This window comes from Alexandromys fortis, unplaced genomic scaffold, assembly GCF_014885135.2.
Source record: "Alexandromys fortis isolate MF-2015 unplaced genomic scaffold, M_Fortis_MF-2015_v1.1 scaffold_0, whole genome shotgun sequence".
NCBI lineage: Eukaryota > Metazoa > Chordata > Mammalia > Rodentia > Cricetidae > Alexandromys > Alexandromys fortis.
This window is the reverse complement of record NW_026067949.1, coordinates 23,853,736-23,877,375: the sequence shown is the minus strand read 5'-3', so window position 1 is coordinate 23,877,375 and position 23,640 is coordinate 23,853,736. Positions and strand designations below refer to the sequence as shown.

The following is a 23,640-nucleotide window of genomic DNA, read 5'->3' as shown; positions in this document are numbered from 1 at the left end:
CAACAAAACATACCACCACCTTCTGAAAGACAGATTTTAGGAAGACTGGGGGGTTATGGGGAAGGCATTATACTCATTCCGCAAATACCTACTGAATATATATTACCTACCGGGTGTTGAAAATGTCCCAGCTGGCATGAGCTCTGGCCCTATGTAGCCACTGTAGTTCTCACTGCTTCTCTAGTTCCTTACATGTCTAATCATCAGAAGATGGTGCTGCACATGCAATTCAAGGGAGCCCAGAAAACAGGTACTTTCCATGTCCTCAGAGGAAACAATCTCACTCCTTTACCATTTCCAAGGACTCTCAAAGAACCATTTGGTGACATGCAAAGAGGCTAGAGGGATAGCTAGGGACATGACGGAACAGGGGAAGTGTAAACCATGAAGTCAGGAGGAAGGAGGAAAAAGCATGGCGGCACTCATGTGCCTTCCTTCCCGGTCACAGAGGGAGGGCTGAAGGAGTGCTATATTCTTGTCCCTTCTTTACTGAGTAAGCTGGAAGAGCTACAGCCATCCATAAAACTCAACACAGCCGCAGAGAAAGAAAGCAGGTCGCAGAGTGTGGCTCACACCTCTAAACAGATTTCTGGGGTCCCATGCAGCTGTGGAGACTCGCAACCTCTGGGGGTCCCCACCTACACAGTGCAGAACAAGCCTCTTCTCCCCTGGCTGCTGAATCAGCCAGGCTGGAAGGATCCAGGGAGAACGGTCAGATTCTGGAGATATCTGGTTTAGTCGGCACCACGAAAGAAATCACAGGAGTTCAGGGAGAGACTGGAAATGAGGAGTTGGCAGAATAAAGGTGATAAAAATAGATTTTCCAACCCTAAGGAGATGAATCATTTTGCCACGGGGATTCGCGAAGCCGTTTCAATTTGGTTTTCGATCCAGCCCCATAAATTTGATGATGGGATATTTCCTTCCCTTGATAACCAGTGCCATGAAGCGGTCAGTATTCAGACAGCTTTGACGGGATTTTATTAGATTTCTCAGGAATAACCTCCAGTCCTTTCTCGGCCTGCTATAAATACGGATTGTGATGGACAAGGACCTGGAGGTGAGGCTGGTTCTCCAGCCCTTGAATCCAGAACCACTGCCTCCCTGCCCAGTTCTCTCCCTGATTATTTCCCTCTTCACTGCCAGAAAAGGAGATTTCCACAATGCAAGGGGGGGGGCAGCTGAGATAAGAGCTGAACAAGAGAAGTCCGGGGAAGAGGTGCCTCCTCGGTATGTAGTCGCATCTCTGTACGGCACCAGGTGCTGTCGGGAATGATGCGGTGTTAGCACCAGTCTTTAAAAGACAGCAGGGCTGCTTCTCATTCACAAGATTCTTAACATCCTCCTGAGTTTGACAAATTAATATATCTGTGCCTTTCACTATATAACCATAAAGGAAAAGGCAATATTCTGCTTAGCAGATAAACCCTAGTTAAAGCAATTGGTGGTGAGGAGGGGATGTAAAGGGTGAAAACCCGTATCAAGGGCTAAGTGACAGGAAATTGATTTTGGAATTACTTTAGCCATGCTCATAAAAAGTAATGTTTCAAACTATACGTAAAAATCAACATAGCCTCCTTCCTTCTCCCCTGATCATCCATCATATACACTTCCAATAACGGATTTTACTCACCCCAGCACGTCCTCAGACTCTCACGGAGCTCCAGCAGACCCACACAGAGAGACGGGAGCTACAGCTCCCCTCCTGTGAGCCCTGCACAGCAGCCTAGATGCCCCTACATTCTCCTGCCCAGCAAGATCCTCACCACCACAGAGCCAAGCTCGGAGCAGAGCAGGCTGCAGGAGCTGAGACGCTGATGCAGGGAAGGAGAATGAAGTGCTAGAGAGGAGAGAATGAAGTGCTAGAGAGAGGCGGGATTCTGCTCCCTGGAGGAAGAGGAAGAAGAGGAGAAAGTGTCCCCTGAGCTCCGAGACCCAGATACAATTCTGCCAAACTACGAGGTGACAGTCCCCAGCACACAGTGGGCTTGCAATACCGTCAGCCCTTCTGGAATCGGATTGAAGGAAGGCTCAGGGCATAAGGCTGGAGTTCCAGCTATGAGACAAACCAGTTGCAAGGTCCTGGGTCAGTTACCGCCTTCTGTGACTCAGTTTCCCCATTTCTAAAAGAACGGTGTTGTTAAAAGGCTAGATGGCTCCTTGTCTTGCAACCATGAAAACAAACACACGCCTAATAAATAATAAACACTGCTCCAGTTTACTGGAAACACACTACATACATCCCCCATCTTCTTACACACTTAAATGTGTGTCAGCTTGCTCGGTCCCACAAGGCCGAGATGAGATTTATTAGCTCCGTTTTATATGTGAGGAAACTATCCCATGCGCTCTGTGAATCCCCATGAACATAAAAGCTCATCACATCCGTTCAGTGTTTTGAATTTAAATGGTGGCATTTAATCTCTGGGCTTGAAACTGAGATGACATCCGAGAAGGGAATCCAACGCTGCTGGGTGATTCATGTGGGTGATTCATGTGTTTACCGTCTCCGCTGGTGTCATTCTTAGATGCTGGTATTTACGGTCAGAGTCGCTCACGCTACTGCAGAATCCATTTTCCACCTGTTGTTTTTTTTATTAAAACTCCATACAGGGCCATGAAATATTCCTTTGTGCAGATTCTAAAAACAGGGCCCTGAAATACGTGAGCAGAAATACTGCGTAAGGATTTACTGTTTGGAATTTTCAGGTGCTGTAAAACACAGTGTTTGCGACCATCCATCACTTATAAAAGTTTATTAGATTGATAGGCCAGCAGACTCTCCGGTATCCTGCCGTTTATTGACACCAATATATCATGCGGTAGGCCAGCTTTTAGCGTTTATTAATAACTGCTGTGTTTCCTGGCCCTTCCCTGTGTCCTTCCATCGTGCCCTCCTTTACCGCGATTGTCATTTACTCTACTTATTAAGTAAAATATTTACTTTAGGAGATTTTTTTTAAATTTACAGAAAATTTGCAAAAATAAAGAGTTTCAGTACAACCGAAGCCCTGAATCTCAATGTTTGGGATCATCTGCACCAATTGGTGAGCAGATTCATGCAGAGAGCTGTGAACCAAACTCTGTATTTTCCTCGTATTTCCTTCATTTTCCCTTAGTGTTCTTTTCCGGCTCTCCTGACGCCACCAAAGAGAGCACATTACATTGTCAGCATGTCCCCTCCGCTTCCTCAGGACTTACCTTGTTTCTGAAACTTGTGGTTTGGCCTTGGCAGCTGTGAAGAGCTCTGGCCGGGAACTTTCTAGAATGTTTTCTACTTTGCTATTTTTTTCCCCTCACGCTGAGCCACGGGAGGAGGCCCATTAAGGTTAAGTATTACTTCTACAACATTGTATCATTCGCGCTGCTTTTATTTTAAGTTTTCTGGGTTTGTTTTTTCACTTTTGATGGGGGCGGGGGCGGGGGTGGCTGTCTCGCTGGTTTCCAGGCTGGTCGTGAACTCCTAGCTTCAAGCGATCCTCCACTCCGAGAAACTGGAACCAGAGGTCTGTGCCACCAGGCCTACCAGATAGCGTATTTTTAAAAGCTTTATATTGGAGTCAAACAGAAGCTTTAAGGTAAGAAAAACAGAACTTTGGAAACACAAGTTTTTCGCGAGGCCTTTACCCAGTTACCTTGTATTTACAGGGCTGAGAGGGCAAGGGGGAGCGAAATTAAAGCTCCCGTCCATTTTTAGAAGAGGGTGGAATCAAGCTTCTAGCGGGAAGCCAGTTAATTACCAGATAGGTGTCTAGCAATCCTTTTGAAATGCTTGCCAAGACAAACTTCCTACAAAAACAGTCTCAGAGGAAGACGCACTGGAAGAGCAGTGTTATTTCAGCCAACGATGGCCTACTGTTCGGCCAACGATGGCCTACTGTTCGGCCAACGATGGCCTACTGTTCGGACGACGCCTTGGAGCTAGGAGGGAGATTTTTTTTCTTGTCAGACTATAGAACTCAGATGAACTCAAGCCGGAAGTCTATGGTAAGGGGCCAGTTTCATGGAGATTTCTTTAGGTAGGAGACGACTGTGAAGACCAGGTGAGACGCAGACCAGAATATGTGTTCCTGCTCTTACATATTTTTCCTCCCAGGTCCTAATTAAAGGGTTTATTCCCAAGCGGAGAGGCAAGGAAGTGATGCAATGTCACAAGCTGCTGAACTCTGTCCAGTGAAAGATAAGGGACAACAACTGGGCTCTTTCTTCAAAGAAAGGGTTTGTTTTTTTCTTCCCCCAGAGACAGGAAGGAGAAAAAAAATCCTAGGGGGAAGGATGAAAAAGCTTACAGAATGTCTATATATAACTCCCACCTTGTGTCCCAAGGACACAAAATGATCATGGAAACAAGTTTGGAAAATAATGTACAGCGTACCAAGAGGCGATTCGACTTCAGTGAGTGAGGCTTGCACACACAGTGCGTGTAAGAATTTAGGTCGCTGGCTTACCCACTGTCACAAGCTAGATTGTACTTGCCCATAATGCAGAATTTGACCGTATTTGACCTTAAAGAGGTCATTAAGTTATAAGAGATCTTCTCAGTGGAGCCGAAGCCAAGCTGGGATGGCCTCCTCATAAAAAGCAGAAATGCAGCTGGGAGGTGGTCGTACACACCTTTAATCCCAGCACTCGGGAGGCAGAGGCAGGCAGATCTCTGTGAGTTCCAGCCTGGTCTACAGAGCGAGTTCTAGGACAGGCTCCAAAGCTACACAGAGAAACCCTGTTTCAACTCCCCCTCCAAAAAAAAGGTGGACATGTAGACACAGACAAGCATGTAACAAGGCAAAAGATGGCCTCTTTCACAGCAAAGAAAAAGAAGACTCAGAAGAAACTGGGCCTCATGGTGCCTGACTCTTGGACTTGCACCTTCCTCCAGAATTGAGAGAACACTTGTCTGTTGCTCGAGCTCCCCGTGTGTGGCAATTGTTACAGTGGTCAAACAAATGGCACTCCCCTGGCCCTAACAGGAGAAGTCAAGGGGTAGGAGAAAGGCTGAGAGCTGGAGTCTGGCAGGGATTACCTAACAGGTTGTCAGCCAATCGGACAAAGGACTTTCAAAGTCTCTATCTGTCTTGATTTCACATCTATCTCTCACAGTCGACAACTCCTCCTGAGGCTTCAAGTCCCTTTTCTCTCTCCCCCTTTCCTTGAATCCTTTCAGTACTGGCCAAACTCACCTAAAGACAAGACTACCAGTGGACGTGGGTGGACATTCACAGTTTGTGATTACAGTAAAAGAAATTGTTTTTGTCCATACTTTATTAAATGTAAAGATTTAGTGCCAAAATTTTTCATTCATTAACTGAGTCCAAATTTTGTCATTTCCCCCGAGTTCCAACCCTACACGGCCTATATGCTGCCAGACAGCTGCTCATGAGCGTCTCTTAGAGCCAGGTCAGTGTGTCCAAAACAGCACTGATCTTTGTTCTTGGAACCCATCTCTCATTCCCCTGCTCCCATGATCCCTGTTAATGGCACTAGCATCCTCCAAGTTGCTCAGGTCCAAAACAGCTGTCATCTTCCTAGCATTATTTATTGTGTTTCACCGAGTCCAACACGTACGCATTTTTAACATCTGAAATAAAGCTGCGTCTTTCCACTGCTGGGGCCTTAGCATTGTGTCATAATTGACCGGGCAGGTTGTTTTTATTAGCTAGGCTCGTAAAAACGGTATGTCTTATAAAAATGATGGCTTATTGCATTTGGAGACAAATTCTGTCTTCCCGTGTCCGTTCCCCTGGCCTTCACTGAGGCTTAGATGTGTATCATCTCTCCTTTGGACTTCTTGTCTCCTAATCAAATGATTTTATTCCTCGTTTCTTCCCACCATTGGTTTCCCACACTGTTGGTGTTTACATCTGAAATGTCTTCCGAAAGTTCATGTGTTAAAAGCTTGGCCCCCAGCGCAGCAGTATTAAGAGGTGGGACGCCAAGATGTGACCCGATCATGATCATATGTATGTATGACAACATACGTAAAAATGAAGTCACAGCTGAGTGGCCTTTAAGAGGTAAGCCTAGTGGGAGGAGAAAGGTCACTAGAGCTGTACTATTGAAGGACATGTTTTTTCCAGTCTCTTCTCTGCCTGTTTGCTCCTTGGCTGCCATGTGGATAGGTGTCTCCTCTGCCACACACCCTCCCCCCCACTTCCATAACTCCCTGCCTCCTGTCAAGCCCAAAGCGACAGAGTCAGCTGATCTTGGACTGAAATCTGTACAAATGAATCAAAAAAAGAACCATTTCCCCCGTTGGGTTTTTCATCTCGGGTATCTTGTCCTAGAGATAAAAACTGGCTAGCCTCACACAACTGCACAGTTCTCCGCAGCACCGAAGTTCTTTGCTTTCAGTGGCTCTCAGTGCAGGGGAAAGGAGACCAACTCTCTGTAGATGGCATTTCTAGCCTCATTGTACTCTTTCTGGTTCACTTTCTAAAAACACTAACTTCTCTGAGATGCTTAGCGCTACGTACTGTCACATGGAAATTCTGGCCACTCACAGTTCCTAAGCTCTTCCAGCTTGACCATTCCCACATGAGCATCCTTCCCACAACTCCAGGGTGCTTTGTGTTCATGGGAGCCCTGGTGACACCTCACCTTTCAAAGCAGGTTTTGATCTCAAGCCAGCACACCTTCCTTGTTCTTCACTGCATAGTAGACTTAGCACCCTACAATGTCAGACTTGTTTATTTGCCTCCTAGAAGGAGGTCCCCCAAAAGTTAAAGTTTATGACTTATGTCAGAAGTGGATTCTCATTTGGAAGGCAAGAGAGAACAAGCCATCTCTTTTTTTTTGTGTGTGTGCAATGTACAAAAAAAAAAAAAAGAAACAAAAAATAAGGAAACAAGTTGGGTGTCATATAAGAGAGACTGTCCCAGGAAACTTAAAGTCCTATGGCCCTAGGGACATGCCTTCAGAAGAATGAGAGACCTACAGGTCAGCAGAGATGCTCCTCTGTTTACAAAGGGGATAAGTCCTGAGAAACACATTGTAAGTCGAATATGTGATTAACACATCTACCCCCACCAAACCCCATACCCAGGGACACAGATTGCAACAGCACATGTTTTTTACGCTTACGTATGTATGGCTGACTGGAAACGATGGCTCCTGCCACTGTCAGGATGTAAAATGTCATACTGCACACCGCCAGCCCAGGAAAAGTTCAGAGTGTAGATCCTACTGAACGGGCATCACTTTTCCATCATAGTTAAGTCAAACCGTGGTGAACCAAACCAGCTGGAGAGTAGATGCCCCAGCATTGGACGTGTGAAGGCTCCCAGGGATCACTCCTGGTATTTGAGCCCTTATGTCACCTCCTTCACTGGAGTGTGGGTGGCACCCAATGACTTGCTTTTAATTAAATGCACAAGGCAGAGGTAATGAAATGCCACTTCAGAGATGAAGGTATAAAGGACTGTGACTTCCACCTGAAACGGTTGTGTTTTCATTCCTTACTTTCTTTTCTTTTCTCCCTTCCCTTTCTCTGTCTCTGTCTCTCCCTCCTTCCTTCCCTCTCTCCACCTCCCCCCTCCTCGTTTGTGAGATTTGGCTGTGTGTGTGTACATGCACACGTGTGAGCACGTATGCATACAGAACGGAAGAGAATGCCGTTTTAGGAAGTTTTGGGGTATGCTGCAAGTGGAATCATGATTTTTTTTAAAAAAAGTCTTCAGCAAAACTTCCTAATATTTAAAAAATATCGTTTTACATGTGTATTTGTCTGGTAATATGTATGTGTACTATGGGTAAGCCTGGTGTCCATGGAGGCCAAAAGAGGGGCCAGATCACCTGGGATTGGAGTTGTAGCCAGTTGTAAGCCACCACGTGGATGCTAGGAGTCAAACTGTTGGAGGAGGGTGAGAGTCCTAGAAATTCTGAGAGAAGTGATAGGCTATCTACCTCAAAGACAAGGTTTTCAGAAGAGTGGGCTGATATAGGGAGCTCACCTCAAGGTGGGTTCTAAGGGAGACTTCTCATGGGCTGGTAGACACCCCAGCACCTGGGGCCCAAATTTACTACCTTGTCCTTTTCCTAAAAAGAAGTTTGCACAAGGCTTTTCACGTCTGCTTTCAAGAGCTGCACAAAAGTGCCCTTTGTCTAAAACAATCTGTTTAATCTTCTTACAGCCTGGAAGACCCCATAGCCTGCTGTGGGACAATGGTTTGTACCCTGACGATTGTATTTTAATAAAACGCTGGAAATATAGGTGGGACAACCAGGCAAAAAGTAGAGGCAGGGCAGCAAGAACAGGAGAATTCTGGGAAGAGGGAACTGGGTCCGCAGTTGTGACCCAGCCACAGAAGAAGTAAGATGTGACTGCCTCGCTGAATAAGGTATTGAGCCACGTGGCTAGCATAGACAAGACTAATGGGCTAATATAAGTTATAAGAGTTAATAAGAAGCCTGAGCTAATGGGCCAATCAGTTTATAACTAATATAGACCTCTGTGTGATTTCTTTGGAACTTAACGCTTGTGGGAAACAGGCAGGACAGAAACCTCAGACAACAGCCCTTCCATCAACCCGTCCTTCTCTGATCTCCCTCAAAGGTATCAACCACTGCAGATGCCTTCTGAAAGCTCCCAGAATTCTGCCGATTCTAGAAACTTCCATTACAGCCACTCCAGGAAGCTCAGTTATACTTTGAAACATATTTGAAACAGTATTTTGGCTAGAGAAAAATATATCCCTTATGCAAAAAAAAAAAATCACTTCTGAGTGGTTTAAGGTGACTAGATGGTAGGGTAGACTTTGCCTTTCTTCTTGCTCAAAGAATTCCAATAATCTGTCACGTATCTGTCCCATCTTCAACTGGCAACACTTGGATATGTAACAGAAGGGTCGCTAGGAGTTAGCACACATCCCAGCTTATACTGTTTTCCTAATCTGGGTCAAATACCCCCCCACACACACCATATGCCCTCATGTCCGCATCCATTTCCTCTTGAATCAGTTTCATCCTCATGCTCCCAGATGCAAAACCAAATGAATACTTTAAGATAGCTTTAAGAAGACTCCGGACTTGAGGCAGCATCTCCAGTATCCTCTGTCTCTAATTTCACTTCTCATATGCATATGTAAATGACTGTTAAAATAGAAATACAGCCAAAAGATCAAGCTGCAAACTTCATGGTAAGCAAGGCCCTGGCATGCAGTGGCCTTCAACATCTTCTCTAATGACCGCTCACTGGAACTTCAGGACGCAACGTGATTGTGTAACACTGATGAGCTGGCAGACAAAGGCATGCTTACAAAGGAATCTTTGGTAGGCCAAGCCCTGAGTTTGAGGTCTTTCTCCCTGGCAGCAGCAGACGTTTTCCCTAACACCTAAAGAAGAATGCAAGCATCTGCAGGCAGTCACCATGCAGCTTTAGACGTCAACATTATAGAAGGAACCCAGACCTGGATCCAGGCTCTACATGAGTTCTTGCCAGGAAATGGTTCTCAGCTACTTTGTTTTAACACCTTTGCCCCTTTAACTCTCTAAAACCACAGTTAGGGAAGTAAAAAAACACCTATTAATGCCTCTGTGAATCTGCATGTGTTTGCAATTCTGGATTGGTATGTGAAAACAGACTTGGCTATTTATCTTCCAGTTGAGTGACTGGCCCATCTTACCGGATTGACTTTTCAACGCTAAGCCGTTAGAAGATGCCCACACAGAGACACACACACATACATAATGGATATAAGCACACACAGACACACACATATAAATATACTGAGTCTCCCCACGCCCTCTCTCAGCACAGAAAACCCTCCAGCCACACTTCTCAGGAGACCTGAGACTTCTTGATCAACAGTGGGTTGGTGGTCTGCCAACTCCCTGGCAATGTACACACTGACCTGGAAGTCTTAAGGCACATTTGAGGTATTCTCTGCCTTTTGCTTAGTGTCATGACTGTGACAGGAAAAGACAGTGCAGAGTTTCCTCCATCTTGTATTCTTATTGCAGTCATTAAACATTTAATTAGAATTTGGTCTCCTTGATGGTGAGCTCCATGGAAAATTACCCAACTCTATTCTAGGAACCCGAGGTCAAGATACCCCAGCTACCTTAGCTTCTGTTAAACTGCCTGCTTGTGCAGGACTCCCTAGAGCTAACTGCTTATCTCAGTTTCTGCTAAACTGCTTGCTTGCATAAAACCTCCCCCTGCAGCTGCTAAGCAAATTACCAGGATGTGTTTTTTGCTTTTGAAAACCCCTTACCCTAAACATTTGGAGATACAGTTGGGCCCCAAATACCTAAGTGTAGTCACAGCCTGGAATAAAGATTTTCAATCAGCTATAAACTGTATCTGAGTCATTATCTCTAGTGAGCAACCTATAACAATGAATATGAGGATGAAGGAAATATCATTTGAAAAATATACTTGCTGGGCAGTGGTACTGGACACCTTTAATCCCAGCACTTGGGAGGCAAAGGTAGGTAGATCTCTGTCTGAGGCCAGCCTGGTCTACAAAAATGAGTTCCAGGACAGTCAGGACTGTTAAACAGGGAAACCTTGCCTTGAAAAACCATTTTATATATACACACATACACATATGTATATATACATATATTAATATATACATATATGTTATAAGTATATACACATTATATATTCTACACACTCAAATATGTATATACTAAAACAAAGGCAACAATCTAGAATGTATTGCTTATTTGGAGTCTCCTCCTACAAAACAGAATTCTCTTTGAACCTCTGGTCTTTGTGCTAATATAAAAATTTGCAAACCAAAGGAGAGAGAGCAAGGAACTCAGGACTGCGAGGGGGGCACCCACACACTGAGACAATGGGGATGTTCTATCGGGAACTCACCAAGGCCAGCTGGCCTGGATATGAAAAGGCCTGGGACTCGCTGAACATAGCGGACAATGAGGACTACTGAGAACTCAAGAACAATGGCAATGGGTTTTTGATCCTACTGCACGAACTGGCTTTGTGGGAGCCTAGGCAGTTTGGATGCTCACCTTACTAGACCTGGATGGAGGTGGGTGGTCCTTGGACTTCCCACAGGGCAGGGAATCCTGATTGCTCTTTGGGCTGACGAGGGAGGGGGACTTGATTGGGGGAGGGGGAGGGAAATGGGAGGCGGTGGCGGGGAAGAGACAGAAATCTTTAATAAATAAATAAATTTAAAAAAATTTGCAAAAAAAAAATTTGCAAACCTACCCAAACGGTTATAATGCTACCACAGCATCTGTACATTTAAGTGACATTAACAATGTTGATGAGCACAGGTCTGCTGCTTTGCAGCATGTGCCTTCATTTGGACTTTTCTTACACTCTTCAGAATGATGGTTTTTAATGTAAAAGTATGACAACTGATGCCACTGGCATGTGTGATCGTAGCTAATTAGCATCTTAAGCCACACTGTTTTAGCATAAATACTAAACATTTACAGGCCTTCCATTTCAAATTGTTGCCACCATCTTATTCTCCAGGGTATCCTTAAAGTCGATGCTTATCTTTCTCATGCATTAACCTCTTTTCTCCAATATCAGGGATGCCCTCCATATTCTGTAAGGAAAGATATTAACAGACTATGCAGGCTCCAGGGTTCACATGGACGGTTCTGCATTAGATCTTGATAAATGCACAGGATTTTGCCAGAAAGAGAGGAAGGACCAGGAATTCATTAACCACTGGGACAGTAAGTATACTCAGGAAAGCATTCTCTAAATGCTCCACTACTAAGGGGTAATCTATTTAGTATCTAACACTAACATAGTATATACTGTCAGAAGATAGTAATTCAGTCAGGAAGAGGTGACAAAGAATGAAAACAAGCAGGGAAGCGTCAGCTAGAAAAGATCCAGACCATGGGGTGGTGGGGAGACATAAAGAAAGGGGAAACAGAGGTCAACTATACCAGCAGGAAGGCAGTTCAAGTACCCCTGCTGACATCAAATTGCCAGACATGTAAAGAACAGTATTTGATCTAATACGACTGGAGATCTAGGTCAAAGGGTCAGAGTGCTCGCTCTGCGATCGTGGGCACCTGAGTTCAAATCTCCAGCACTCACGTAAAAAGCCAAGCATGTCTGTAGATGTCTGTAAACCCCAGCAAGTTCCAGTTCTGTGAGGCAAACTGTTTCGAAGCAATAACATGAAGAGGAACCAAACAAGACACAAAGTCCTACTCTGGCCTCCTTATGTAAACACAGCCAGCCCTAGGCACACACCACACAGCATACACTGCCAACATGATGATTCCCCAAGAAAAACTATCAAAATGCATGTATGTTCTCAACCAGGCAATGTTACTGAAACTACTCATGGCTAGCATTGGAAATTAAGGTTTCCAAGCCCCTTTCCTCTAGCTACCGTGCACAGAGCTGCTTGTGGCTCACAAGTGCTTCCTGGAGCCTCCTTCACCTTGTTTCCTCTTATTCCTGGGACACTAATCCCCAGAGCTCCAAGGTCAGCAAGATCAGGGGCTGCCACAGGCTCAAGGCCAAACAGAAACCCACCAGTCATAAAGACCATGGCTTCCACATCTGGAAAAGATGACTTTAATAGAAAAAGTTCTAACTAAAATAATGGATGTACATACCTACTAACATATGTGATACATCAATAATACTCATATATATCTTTTGTTGAATTATATATAAAACCACTCTTCCGAAGTATATCTCTCTATCCTCCTCCCTATTTATTAGCTTATTGGATACATGGTTCTGACAAACAAATTAGGTGGAATTTTAATGACTAATCTCCAGCTCTCTACCAACCAATATAGGAAGGAAAGTGTATCCACAGAAATGGCAATTCTTCACAAAAGAATCCAGTTTCTTCAATTCGCTGATATCGTGCCTTCCCACCAGGACCCCCACAGCCTTCAAGCACAAAAGCTTCTTGTCACATCTAATTTTAACCAGTCATCATGATATAACTAAGAAACTTTAAAACAATCAGCAGGGCCTAGGCAGGAGCCAGCCTAAATTCTTCACATTTTTCTTATTGTTTTCCTGCAAAAACACAGGCAGAGAAGGCGATAATCAAGAAAACAGTCAGTGAATCGTTACCAGACCATGTGTGTGTGTGTGTGTGTGTGTGTGTGTGTGTGTGTGTGTGTAGGAGCTCCTTCAAGAATTAAGATTTTGTTATCTTCCTGTTTTAGACTTTCCCTTTTTTCTACAAAAGGGTAGGATCAGTTAAGTGGCCACTATTGATTGTCAAGAATTATAAAACACATAAAATATATGAATACTAGATCCTGCCTGATGTGACATGAACATGTGAATTCTACAGATCTCATGAGTGGGCTTGGAAGGGCTGGGATCATTCTTGCATGGTTCTCCCGGTAACAAACACTGTCTGGCTTTGGCATGAGTCCTCTTCGGAGAGCGTTGGTTTACAACTAGCCAGTGCTGGATTAACACTGGAAGAGGCACCTTGTTATGAAAGTGCTATTTCCTCTTGAAAGGCCTCCGTTCCCCTCTTCCCCACTGAAAGGGGCCCGCAGTGAAGCACCAAGAAGAGGAAATGTAATTAAAATCACATTCCCCTCCTGGGCTCAACTAAATTATCAGCCTCTTACCCCAGAACAAATTTACCCCTGTAAGACTGAAGGACTGTATCCCTCTTGGGAAAAAATACAAACAATGATTAAAATGCCATCTGAACATGGTTGGAATTTTTCGTGCTCAAGGAACCTCTGAGTGGAATGAAGTCAATGTGTTCTCACTGACGCAGAATACACACTGCGGCAAAGAACTGTGATAAACGGCATTGCCGTGACCCTCAGGTTACAGCGAAGGAATATTGGAAAATAAATCTCAATTGTGGATACTCACCAATCCTGCAATGGGGGTAGGCAATCTATTGATCTTTTTAACAAGTCCTGGCTTTATAGCATTCAGCAACCTGTCGTGAAAAAGGCAGAATGTCAAGTGAGACGTCAAACAAGATGGATCGCACAAATCACCTGCATCCCGGGCTGTGGCTAAACTGCTGACTAGGAAAACCTGGGAATTTAAAGCAAGCCGTAAATCTCAATCATCCGTCAGTCTCCCCGGGTAAGGAAAGAGCTCTGCCAACATGGAGTTTGTTGACAGCAGGTGGAGTCACAGAGTGGAAAGTTAGGAGAGGAGAAAGGAAAGATGCAGAGAGTGCTTCGTGGGAACAGACAAAGACGTGAGGGAGGCGGAGGCTAGGAGAGAACTGTCTGGAATCAGAGCCATGTACCGCAACCCAGGTTGAGGCAAGCTGCCAGTTCTCCTGGCTCAGGCAAGGATGTCTCTGGGGATGGACTAGGTTCAGAGACCAACACAGATCTTTGCAGATGATCTGCCAAGACAAATTTTGTCTCCAGACCCTATTTGTACTTTGAGGAGAGCGGCTCGCTAGATGTGGCAGAGCTTCATTTAAAAATGGAAGAGTGGACTTTCTAAGAGGGTAACCAATCCCATCCTGAAGATCCGAAACAAGGTTGACCACCATTCCCTAGGTACCAAAAAAGAATCACTTAAGCAAGAGAGTTTTCAGGGAGATCTTAAACACATGTGAAAATGGAAGTGCAAGCAAGGGGGTGCCAGAGTAACTGAGCTGTGGTCTGTACATAAACAGTGTGAAGAACAGAAGAATGGCTAGCATGCTGTAAAACGAGAACGTGGCCAGCGTCAGAGAGAAGGTAGAGTGCAGCGTTTGCTCCACTCTAGTAGGGTGCTCATAAGGACTAGCTAGCTGGCAGTAAGGGACTGTAGAAAGGAAGTACTTACTTAAGACTTAGACAGCTAGAGGATTTACCTCAGAATACTATGTAAAGAGAAATCTGAAGTTTACTAAAACTCAAGGGTCCACAAACCGCAAAGCCACGGGCCGAGGGTATCCAGCACCTGTTTTGCGAAAGAGGTTTTACTGGCACACAGCCGCAGCCAAGCCCGCTTGTGAAGATTAGCCCACAGCTCCTCTTGTCTACAGCCTCAGTGTTCAGTGAGCAGCGAGAGAACATGTGGCCTACAAAGTGGGTGATGTCCCCTCTGTGGCCCTTTATAGGAAAGGTTTGCCGACTTCTGCTCTCCGCCCTGCAATCCAAGACCCCAGTAAAGGCTCCAGGCCCCACTGAGAGATTCCACAGGTGACTAACAGATTCTCAGACACTCCGCATGGATGGAGACAGCATAGCAGTGGGATAGGACGCTCTGCTTCTGTACCAAAGCTCAGCGCCAGCTCTCAGGACATGTCATTCATTACAAGGCACACACACTGCTCCAGCACGTAACGGTCAGAGCAGGCATGGGACACTTCGTTCACCGAAGCCAAGGTGGCTACTCTTTTCCACTAACCAGGTTGGTTTAGCCATGCCTTTAACCCTTTTGGAAAAGTACTTCTATAAAACCTATGCTTGGGTTGTTGGCATTTTGAGTTGGAGGTAACTTCTCATTTTACTGCATAGAAAGCGAGGTCTGGTATGGCTGAGTCACTTCCCCAGAGATGCTCAGAGGTCCTGCTAGGTAGACCCAGTACCCATGTGACCTAGGTCAGTATGTTCTTTTAGATGGTATTAAAATTCCCTATCCTTTGGCTTAAAATACACAGAAGATTTCCAAAGGGAAAAAAGAACAGAATTTTTAAAATTAATTTGTTTTAATTAATTTTCATACAATATATTTTGATCTTATCTTTCCAGAACCTTCCTAGTTCCCTACCCATTGAATATTGTGTTCTCTCTCTCTCTCTCTCTCTCTCTCTCTCTCTCTCTCTCTCTCAAATAAAAAAAAGCAAAAACCTGCACAGCAAAAAAAACAAAAAATCAAAACAAACAAGCAAAATACCAATAAGATAAAAAATACCAAAACAAAAGAAAAAGTCTATAAAAGGGGAGGATGTGGGGACTTCTCTGGACTGTGGTTGATGTAACTAGTACCACTCCATTGGAGAAAACTGATTTTCTCTTAGCCAGCAGGTATCAACTGCAAACAGCTTCTTAGTTAGGGGTGGGACTCCAAGACCACCTTCTCTTGCTAGTACTGGGATCCTCTCTGACTCAAACCTATGCAGGTCCTGGGCATGTTCCCATAGCATCTGTGAGTTCATCTGTGCATTGGTGCTGTAGTGTCTGGAGGAGTCTATTTCCTGGGTGACATCCTGGCTCTTGCAGCTTTTCCTTCTGCTCTTCTCCATAGACCCCTAAGCCTTGAAGGAAGGGGTTTGTTGAAGATGTCCCATTTCGGTTGAGCAATCCCATGTCTCTCACTCACTGTACAACTGAATGGATAGAATTCTTAGCATGTATTCTTTTTCCTGGTAGCTCCTCATCATGTAATTTAAAAGAGAACTATAAAACATCTGTGTACAATCTTGACAATTCAAAGGAAAACAAAGGGATATGTAGCAAAGTGTAGATCACTTGCTGTTCCTATGCTCCCATGGGGCCACAGTCTAGTCCCTAAAGACAATGTGAAGAATTGCCAACGAAAAAACTTAAGTACACATAATTCTTGGTTTTGGTTTTGGTTTTTGTTGTTGTTGTTGTTGTTTCTTGATACACAGTTTCTCTGTGTAACAGTCCTGGCTGTCCTGGAACTAGCTCTTGTAGTGCCCTTGAACTCACAAAGATCGCCTATCTCTGCCTCCTGAGTATTGAATTAAAGGTGTGTGCACCACCACCACCACCAGGCAAGTACACATAATTTTTAAAAGGGCAAATATACTATACCATAGCATACCACACCACACCGTAATACACTATCCTGCTCCTTGTCTTAGCGAAGCAGCCGTCCCTCAGTACCCACAGGGGATTATTTCCAGGTTCCCTTTTAGTACCAAATCTCCAGGCTCTCTAGTCCTTTCTATAAAATGGTGTCGTTTCTGCATTCTATGAACACAGAGGAGTGACTGTCTGTCCTGGAGGTTGGAAACCTACCTTGGAGAGCATGTCTTACCAATGCATATGGAAGCTATATCCTTACTAATAACCACAGAGGATACTGGAGAACTCATGGGGAAGCATTCATTCTGAGGACTGCCTGACTCCAAGCCCCAGCTGAGTCCTTTTCTAGTGGTGGTCCAGACATGGCTGTTAGCCTGTTTTATCAACTGTAATGCAGGTTCAAAAGCAGCTTTAAAGAGATGAGGTTTGGAGAAGCTAGCAGAGTTCAGCCCATACACTCTCTATGAATACTTCCCCACGTTTTTGTGTAAGTTTTTTGCCATTGTAAATGGACTGAGAGCATTTTTTGATATATCATTTGTTTAAATAACTTTAGATTTAGTTAAAAACCAAATGACATAGCATTGCTAATAGGTTTTAAGCTATATTGCTAACTGATGAAAGTAGGCAAAAAAAAAACAACTCTCCTCCATAATATATTGGCTAAAAATTCTTTTCAAAGGGCATCCTTTGTCTTCTGCATCCAAGGGACTCATTGATATTGTAGTAATGATGGCTCTACTCACCCATCTTTTATAAACTCATCATTGCATTCATTCTTCATAAAGTGTCCTGATGACAGACACTTCCCTATCCCATGAAGATGTCAAAAAAGTAAAGAAACAAAGCAAACCATAACATGGTACTTTACTGAAAGTGGTGGTGGAAAACTACAACCTCTCTCAAAACGTTTCGCTAAAAACCAAGAAAACAGAAGGACATGTTGCTCTCTCACATTGAGGACATTTTCAGGACGGCACAGCTGTGTTTTCCCATGTAAACAGTCTCTTGGCTCTGTACAGAATTTACAGTATACCACGACAAAAGTAACATCAAATTCACATTACCCAGAACCTGGATTTTATCTTGTATTTTGCCTTAAACTGAGGAAAAGTTTCTGTTTACTAAGAAACAAAGAGACAAGCAACAACAACCATGAGGAAGATTATTCATCTATAATTTTACTTAAAGCCACAATTGCTTCCCATCCATGTAAATTGATGAATGACAGGTTATTCAGTGACAGGAATGGTGATATTTTATATTTATGTCCCTTCTGAGGTGCATTATTACCCAAAAGCCTTGTTCTAAAAAAGAAGTTATATGTATGTTCCACCATGTCTGTAAAATGAAAAACTAAGTACCAATCAGACATCCCAAGATACACAGCTGGTAATATGACCAGTTCAACCCTTACCTTTTGGGTAGTTATTTATGATACAGGTTGCTGTTTTAGAAAGACCAGCTTCAGGCTGGAGAGATAGCTTGGTGGTTAAAAGGACCAACTGCTCTTCCAGAGGACCTGAACTCAATTCCCAGCATCCACAAGGTAGCTCATGACTATCTGTAACTCTATTGCCAGAGGATCCGACACCCCCACATAGACATATATATAGGCAAAATGCCAGTGTACCTAAATAAATTAAAAAAGAATGCTTTCCAAGAGAGCTACGGCAGAAGGGAAGGAAAGGGAAGAGGAGGGGAGAGGAAGAGCAAGGAGTAGAGGGGAAGGGACAGAAAGGGAGAAGAAAGGATGAAAGGAAGGAAGGAGAGGAGGGGAGAGAAGAGAGGAGGAGGAGGAAGAGGAGAGAGAGAGAGAGAGAGAGAGAGAGAGAGAGAGAGAGAGAGAGCACAGCTTCAAAGCACAACAAAGAACAGTGTGTCAAAATATCATGGGGGTAAAGGCCAGCCACAGTGGCACATGCCTTTAGTCCCAGCACATCCATATAGTGGTAACATCTGTAAGAATGAACAGAACTAGAAACAACTATCTATTAAGGGGATGGAACAAGGAAGACATGTCATGTTCTTGCTCAGTCTACGGATGTTGGTCTACGACATCATGACCAGGAATTCCAGACGTGGCAAAATGTCTTTCCTCCAGGAATACTATACTATTGTCCTGCCTATGAGATATCCTTTCCAAAGCCTTTACCTAGACGGTCTTGGAGGTTGTTTACTCTGTCAGGTAACAAATCACCTTTGTAGTCATCAAAAGATGTTTCTGGACTGCGCATGGTGGTGCCATCTGCAATCCCAGAACCGGGAAGGCTACAGCAGGATATGCTGATGATGAGTACAGGCTAGCCTGGTCGATAAACTGAAACCTTGTTTCAGAACCTTTTCTTTCTTTCTTGGAAACTGGTATAATTTTACGCATCAAAAAAATGAAAGCATGGTATCATCCCATATCTTCAAGGGTAAATATTTTCATATTATAAAACCAGTAACACAAAAAATGATGGAGATAAAAGGACTGACTAGAAGGAGCTATTGCCAAATGCTTATCGTATTTGGGGCGTGTGGTATTCTAGGCATACAAGTGGATGAGAAAGGCTTTATTCCTTGCTATAGATGAGAGAGTGGGGCAGCGTGGGGAGGAGAAAACAAGTAAACAGAAAGGAATCTTGAGAGAATCATAAACACTAGAAGACCAGCCTGGTGACCAGTCGTGTGACCAGTCATGTGACCAATACTTCATCCGATGGTCAGAAGGCTAAACTCTTGCGAGGTAACGCTGAAGAACAAACAATTGAATACCACAAAGTTACTGAGAGAGACGCAGACAACAGCTCCAAACAGACGGAGAGGCTAACAGAGAGGCCTGGATGGAAGAGTAGGGTTGGTAAATTCAGGGATTTTCAGATGTTCAATACTGTGGAGCATGACGAGCAGGAGGAAGACCTGAGCCTAAGACGTCCACGTGAGGTGTCAAGATTTTTTTTTCCTAAATTCAACAGGAAGCACTTTAAGATAGAGACCGAAGTAACTTACTTTATATTTGTAAAAACACCATTCGTGAATAAGTATAAAGATAACTTTACAACTATATATAATATATATTTTATATTATATAGTGATGTGTATTATGGGAATCAGAAAAAAATAATAAATCATACAGATAATTTACGGCACTCAGAATGAAGATCAGGGGGTGACAACGACCTTGGGAGTCAGGAGTCTTAAGTTCTAGCAGGCAGATCCCATACTTACCAACTGTAAGTAACTGGGAAGGTACTCAGCAAGGGTTAGTTTCCCCCTTAATAAAACAGGGGTGAGAAAGCCCTCGCCTCCATCTAGGATTGCACTGAGCTTCCAGATAATGCTCACCGTGAGGCTGTGATAAATGCAAATTGCCTGCTTCTTTATTTAGTAGCTGAGCATGTCCCGCTGAGGCAGGTGAGTCCAAGTTGCTTAATTTCCATTCCCCATTAGCCAGCCGACAAAGCCTAAAATGACATTTACCTAGTTTCTCTCATCGGCCACCTTTGGATAAAGATCTCAGAGAAACAAGTCATATTGACCGAAAACTACTCGCTGTCTGGCAGTGTGTGACTGGTGGAGAAAACCATAAGTAAGAAAACTACTATCTTAGACAAATTTCAATTGTTAAAATAATTAACATCACTGAAGGTAAGTAAAAAGGAAGGTGCCTCTTCAGATACAACTTAAACGGTGCACCCTTAGCTCACATTCTAAACTCAGCACACTGTGCTAGATAGTTTTATGGCAGCTTGACACGAGCTAAAACACTCTGAGAGGAGGGAGCCTCTATTGAGAGAAATGCCTCCATGGGATCAGACTGTAAGCAAGTTTGCAGGGCGTTTTCTTAACTAGTGACTAATAAGGGCGAACCCAACCCATTGTGGGCAATGCCATCCCTGGGCTGGTGGTCCTGTATGCTATAAAAAAAAAAAAGCAGACTGAGCAAGGCAAGAGGAGCAAGCCAATACACAGCAGCACCCCTCCATGGCCTCTGCATCAGCGATTACCTCCAGGTACCTGCCCTGACTGCCTTTGATGATGAACTGTGATATGAAAATTAAATGAAATAAACCTTTTCCTCCCCAAATTTCTTTTGGTCATGGTATTTCATCATAGCAATATAAACCCAAGAGAAGACATACATTGTGACCCATATCTCAAAAAAAAAATTCCACTGCTTCTTCACAGACTCAACAAGTGTCTGTGGATCACACATGGTATCGGCTCTGAAGCCAGGGGTGGAACCCAAAGGAAAGCAGGGAAGACCAGGTCTCTATGTCGAAATGCATGCTCACTAGTGGATTTAAGAGCCACAGGAATTAAAGGACTGTGCACATGTATGGTTTGCTGTCACACCACCTATGCACGGCCACCATGTGTTAAAGACACCTGCAGCATGTAATCCAGTAAACACAACTCTTAAAGAATAACACACTATTGAATTCCTTAGAAAAGTATTGAGCCAGGAATGATACCAGTGTTCTGACTCAAGCACAGACTGCATTCAACAACATTCTGGCTCTCCATGTGCAGTATGTGGTGGCCTCTCCGACATTTCTTAAGCTTTGCTTTGTATTTATAAATAAATATTTATATCTACAACAATAACAACAAAAAACAAATGACCCAAAACCTGTCTCTAATCTTTGGACTTGAAGGAAGAACTTCTGCTGTTTCTCAGAGGTTGTACAAGATCTCTGGGAAGGGGCACAGAACCATGTAATTACAAAGATTCTGTCCAGACATGGTGAACTAGACCACCAGACAGACTGCTACCGGGCTGTAGCAGGAATGTGGACGGTCAGGTGTAAAGGAGGAAGCATTTCAGGCACACTGAACTTACTCCACACATCATTCGCTTCAGAGATCCGGGCTCTGTAATTATCCTAGGGTTTGGGAGAGAGCCGCTATGGACCTCAAACACCGGGATGGGAAGTTCAGGCTTCATCTTACGGGAAATTGCTTTGTCCTTTACAACAATACATTACGTCATCGTCTCATTAGCTCGGTTTGCACAGCTGCAATTGGGAACAGCTATGACAAAATGTCCCATTTTTGTGTCCCTTTTCATTCGGCTCAAGAGTGTTCCTCTACGTGGTTTCCTTGATGGTTTTCTGGATTTGACTGTGAGCCCTGAATGAAGGTATGGGCGTTTTCATTTAATCGAACATAGCATCTGGTTTCAAACCTAAGCACGTGATCAATGCGGTCTTGACCATAAACCCGTTACAGATGTCATTTAAAGTTTTCTTCTTATCGTTGTCTTGGCAGAACCAGGAACATTAACAAACTCTTCAGATTTGGGAGGGGGGGATTACTAAAAGAAAAGGAAAAGCAAAACCTGAACCAAGGAGGACTCCATGCAAGTAAAATACTGCTGGAATACAAATTGTCATCGCTACCTTCTACCAAATGTTTGGAGGGTGCTGTCTTTTGTCCAGAATGGGGAACAGGTAGGCCACACGTACACCATGTGTCTTGAGCACACCAAGAACATCACAGAAGCTTCCAACGAAGGTCTCTGCTGCCTTGAAACCAGGAGGCTGATCCTGGGCCCTTGAAGTTGAGCTGCCCAACGCTGTTATTCTGACAGAACTCAGTGTTAGAGTCTGTCCACCGACCCTCCGCTTGTCTTCCTTTTTTCCCAGACAGACTAAGCCACACTCTCCTGCTTCCTTTCCCATTTACTGTAGGAATGTAACAGACTTTTGGCCAACGGGGTTTGGGTAGAAGTTATATGGCCCACCTGAACCTAGTCCTAAAACACTCACAAGCAACTCTTCTTTCTCTCTCTGCACTCCCCACGATTCTAGCGGACTTCACCTCTAGCCTTCCCTAATGCCAAACTCAAGCTGCACAAATGCAATCACGTCTCTGTCACTACTGTGATGTAGTGTTAATCAGTTATATGCCAGCCTCACATTGACTCTCACTGGGAGGACTTCATCCGGTGAAAAAGGAAACCTATATGGCAAATCCCTCCTAAGAGAACCTTGTCCTCAAACATGAAACCAAGCACCTGGCCACATACGTCCCCGAATCTTTATGTCACATGATCTACCATCACCGAGAGGAGCGGAAAGCACCTATCTGCAGCTCTGAGGGTCCACTGATTCATTTTCAAGCTCTCTTGCCAAGCCTCTCTTGAGCAGCCATTCTTGCTGCCTGGAAATTATGGACTCTGGGGTTAGAAGAGACAAAATCAAATGACCTAGACAAGGAAAGACACTCATCAAGGTCAAGGCACATGTCTGAGGTCACAGCTCCCATTGATAGATTCGGGATCACAAATCCTACTTCTTAAATCCAGACGGGATCCTTTCCTATCATCCTGCATTTAAAAATATTTTACTGCCGGGCGGTGGTGGCGCACACCTTTAATCCCAGCACTCGGGAGGCAGAGGCAGGCGGATCTCTGTGAGTTCGAGGCCAGCCTGGTCTACAAGAGCTAGTTCCAGGACAGGCACCAAAGCTACAGAGAAACCCTGTCTCGAAAAACCAATATATATATTCTAATATATACTAATTCTTTGAGAATTTCTTGCAAGTATTGTGATTGTATTAACACAACCCCACTCCACATCTTAACTCTTCTCAGGTCCACCCCACCTTCTTGCTCCTCCCACAATTATGTTTTCCTTTAATTTTTTTCAATAACCCACCCACTGCAAAGAATACTGATCATAAATTCATAGGTATTGGACCATCCCCAGGAGCACAGTTAACCTACTAGGGGCCACACCCTTAAGGTCAACTGACAACTGAAGCCTTAAGCTGCCAACAGCTGCTCAGCTAGGGTGGAGTCCCATGAGCCCCTCCCCACTTTATACTAGAAGGTTGGCTGGCTTAGTCTAGCATAGGCAACTACAATTGTTATGAGACAGTCCTGTCATGTGCCCATATTCTTTTACTCCAGTCTGCCATGACTTCTGGTTCTTACACTCTTTCTGCCCTCTCTTCCACGAAGGCCTCGGGCGAAGAGATGGTGAT

At 44.1% G+C, this 23,640-nt stretch overlaps 1 protein-coding gene across 1 annotated transcript in view; it reads right to left on the bottom strand.

Moving 5' to 3' along the window:
* Positions 1-23,640, bottom strand: part of Limch1 (LIM and calponin homology domains 1) — a 299,518-nt gene that overhangs the window by 141,896 nt on the left and 133,982 nt on the right. Inside the window, exon 3 of the mRNA XM_050149634.1 lies at positions 13,808-13,877. Within this exon, the coding sequence (XP_050005591.1) occupies positions 13,808-13,877 (70 nt within the window). The remainder of the gene's footprint in view (positions 1-13,807; positions 13,878-23,640) is intronic.